Source organism: Cicer arietinum, chromosome 6 (assembly GCF_000331145.2).
Source record: "Cicer arietinum cultivar CDC Frontier isolate Library 1 chromosome 6, Cicar.CDCFrontier_v2.0, whole genome shotgun sequence".
Lineage (NCBI taxonomy): Eukaryota > Viridiplantae > Streptophyta > Magnoliopsida > Fabales > Fabaceae > Cicer > Cicer arietinum.
This window is the reverse complement of record NC_021165.2, coordinates 22,388,448-22,392,305: the sequence shown is the minus strand read 5'-3', so window position 1 is coordinate 22,392,305 and position 3,858 is coordinate 22,388,448. Positions and strand designations below refer to the sequence as shown.

At 28.7% G+C, this 3,858-nt stretch overlaps 1 protein-coding gene across 1 annotated transcript; it reads right to left on the bottom strand.

Annotated features, from left to right (window-relative positions):
- Positions 1–2,496: 2,496 nt before the first annotated feature.
- Positions 2,497–3,321, bottom strand: LOC101489327 (dirigent protein 23-like). The gene has a single exon (XM_004505713.4). The coding sequence runs from the start codon at positions 3,261–3,263 to the stop codon at positions 2,700–2,702; it is 564 nt and encodes a 187-aa protein (XP_004505770.1). The 5' UTR covers positions 3,264–3,321; the 3' UTR covers positions 2,497–2,699.
- Positions 3,322–3,858: the final 537 nt, after the last annotated feature.

Sequence of the window (3,858 nt, the reverse complement as noted above, 5' to 3'; positions counted from 1 at the left end):
TAATTTCTACTTGTCATTTGCTCAACTTAAAATTACCTAAAAATCTCAAACAACATCTTAATTTAGTGAATGTAATAGAACTGTATTTTTTTGGTTCTAAAGAATTTGGCGGTAAAACTAACACACACATTAAATGTGGAGACAACTGTCAAAATAAGAAACCATCAAAACAGAAAAGGAAATAGTAATCAAAATAGACAACTACCAAAGTACAACAAAATAGGAAATAACAATCAAAATTTTATTAAATGTACAACACAATAGAAAACAGTAATCAAAATATAAAAAGGAAACAACAAAAAAGAATCAACTTTGTTACCTCAATGGAGAAAAACAAATTGTGATTGAAAAATACTGAGACAAAGAAACGAATAGGAGGTCACAACGGTGAGAAACGATCAAGAGAGGGAAAATGGAGGAGCTACGAGAGAAATAGTGAGGAGATAAACGGTCGTGAGCTATGGCGGCAAGGAGAGAAACAGAGAGCGAGAGTGGGGTGTGGGCGGCGATGTGAGAACGGAGAAGGATGATGATATGATATTGTCATACTAGTGAGCGTGAGTGAATTAGAGGTTGATGCAGCAGATTGTGATTGTGTCTTGTGAAGACATCACTAGGGTTTAGAATTAGGCTTAATATTTGATGGGTCTGATTGTTGTATACAAAAAAAAATTGTCTTATTGAGCCAAATTTTTATGTAAAAAAAAAAATGAATATTGTTGATTTGGTTTGGTTTTTAAAATTAAAATTTAATATCCGAACCAATAATTTTTAGTTTACATTAGTTTTGTTTGATTTTTTATCCAAACAAAAAATAACGGATAATTTTTGGATTGGTTTGATTTGGATGTCCGAGTTGATTGAATTAATTTTATCCCCTTACACCTCTATATTTGACTCACTCATAAAATTAATGTTAGGTTTTCCACTTGTTTCAAACAATGGAATAAAAATGAAATCTCTAATTTATTTGCTTTGACTCGCTTCCATTAGATTGGATTATGCTCTATTATGTAAATTTTATATCTTATTATATAATTTTGATTTAAATATATTTTTATTCTCTGCAAATATATTATTTTTTTATTTTAGTGCATGTAAGTTTTTTTATTTTAATTTAGTCAATGTAAAATCAGAAACGATCGACTTTGGTATTTAACGTAAAATCAACATTACAAAAAAAAGCGTCGAAACATTTGACCTCCTAAATACACACAAACATATCATCTTTTATTATATTAAAAATTAAAATATTTTTATTATTAATTAATAAATTTATTAATTCGTATTTTATATAAAAAAAATATGAATATAAATTAAAAGTGGAGTTTAAGTGTTTTTGGAAAACCCATCTTCTTTCGTTCATGGCGATTTGTCGACTCTTTTTTTGTAACTTTTGATTTGATCTTAGGGATCAAAATAAATCGTCTATGATATTACAGAGATTAAACTCAAACAAAAAAACTTATAAAAACTAAAATAAAAAGGTAATATACTTGTAAAAAAGAAAAATATATTTAAATCTATAATTTTATTAACTCTCTCCAGTTTTATTAACTCTCTCCAATGAGACTTCCCTCACAAACATACACAACAACATGTGATACATATTTATTACCCAACGCATTCTTCTTAGTGATATGATTTTTATTAATGATACTTCCCGCCCAAACATACGCAAATATATATTTACATAAATATATATTTACATATATACAATTAACAAATATAACAAAAAATTAATATTATAGACTAAAATGATAAACGGTTGAATGAGTTAAAGATCTCTTTTGGTTTTTGGTTGAATCAGATATTAGAGTTTAACCAAATATTTTTTATAATAAACTCATCAAAACAACTTCCCATTAAATATTATTATCTAAAAAAATTGTAGTAAATAGACTAAATACCAAAAATAATTTTTTATATAAACTATTTAAACTAATTTATTATTTTGAAAGTTTATTTTTAAAATTCTTCCTTAAAAAAGTTATAACAAAAATATAAAATACCATATAAATTATTGTTTTAAAAAGGGTAACAAACAGGCAATTGACAAAGCATAGGTTGTGATATAGGAAAACATAGTTGTGATAATGTAATGAAAATGCTACTATATCAAATAAACACATTCATACAAAGTAGTATATAGATATGAGGCATAGTCAAAGAGTACGCCATTCTCACATCAACACTAATATTAGACATTATAACATTCTTGCTCTTATTATGAGGCATAGTCAATGACTACACCATTCTAATGTAGTTTATAAGTAAGTATTTTATAGTCAAAAATAAACATTAATGTAAAAGTTGTGTTCATATTATAAATTTGTTTTTAATTTATGGTGAAAACGTTGATTATTATTTTTACATAAATTAGCATTAAAACAATAATATTGTTACTACCTTTTCATTGTAGTATTTTTTGTAATTTACTTATGCATCATACGAATAAATGTCTAATTATCTAAATTCAAACAGAGCCTTGGAGAAGAACAAAGGGGAAAAATGCATTGATGGATCCAACGAAGCATATAAAATATGTTCAAAAACACAATAAGATATAAGAGGAAAGTGGATAAATCTATAACATTCCGAGCAAGTATTTTCATGATCAAATAAGTATTATTCTAACATTATTTAGTGATTTATATAGAAAAGAAAAGCGGTTAATTAAGTACTATTAAATAGTAAAATTAATGAACGAGAGTGACGTTGTATCCAACGATGGCATCGCCTCTGTTATCAAACCAATGAGTCTGAGCGATGGCGTAACCACGTGCCATACGAAAAAGTCCCGTGCCACCAACAACGGCCATCTCACGAACGGGGTTCATAATAGAGTTTTTTCCAACAACCGTAAACGAGCTACCGTTGTATGGGCCGTCTACAAATGAGTAGCTTAGAGCCATAAGCAGCCCAAGCTCTTCTTGACATGACGACCCATACATACCTTGGGCCCGGCCCACTAACTTGGAGTTCGGGTCAGATGTTTCGGTTAACGGGTCATCCGCCATCATAATGTTACCGAACAGTGTACTGAATGACTTGCTCTTGTCTACAGGTTCAGCAACCTTAACAGCGCTTGGGTTTTTCCCACTCACGGTGTCGTGGAAATAGAATTGAAGCTTCGTCACTGTCTCCTTGTTCTTTCTTTCGAAACTTGTACCCCAATTCCCTGCTTTCAAATTCACGCTTTGAATTTGTGGAACCATAGCACTTATTATAAGCACCATCACTATCACATTTTGCTTAGACATCTTCGATGGTTTTTTTTGCAGGGTTGCGGTTTCTCCTTTTTTGTGTAGCGAACTTCTTTATATAAATAGAAAAAACAAAGTATATTTCTTTGTCTTTGTGGAGTTGGTCAATTGTGCATTATTTTCAAAAATGTGGTTTAACAACAACACTATACCCACAATAAATTTTTAACTATGTCAACCTCGTGCAACCAATTTTAAAATTATATTTGTTATTTCATGAAATACAAGACTCTCGTTGAATATAAGTGTAATCTTCTATTTTCCTTATGTATTTTTTAGATATATTAGATATTAACCGGTGCCTTTTTCGTTAATAATTTTGTGAATTAAATTGTTACTATATCTTAAATTGTGAATAAATTATTCAGATTAAATAAAACTAGTCATGTATGCCAAACTTCAGACTCAAACAAAAAATTAGCAGAATATATATGATTGATTTTAATTAATTCATAATAACTTCTCCACAATTTTCTAAAAATCAAATTTTTTTTTTTTAATACATTTAGAAACTATCTTAATAATATTTATTAAAACGTATAATTTCAGAGGCCCAATGTTTCTTTCAGCAAAGTGATACATGTCACATGTG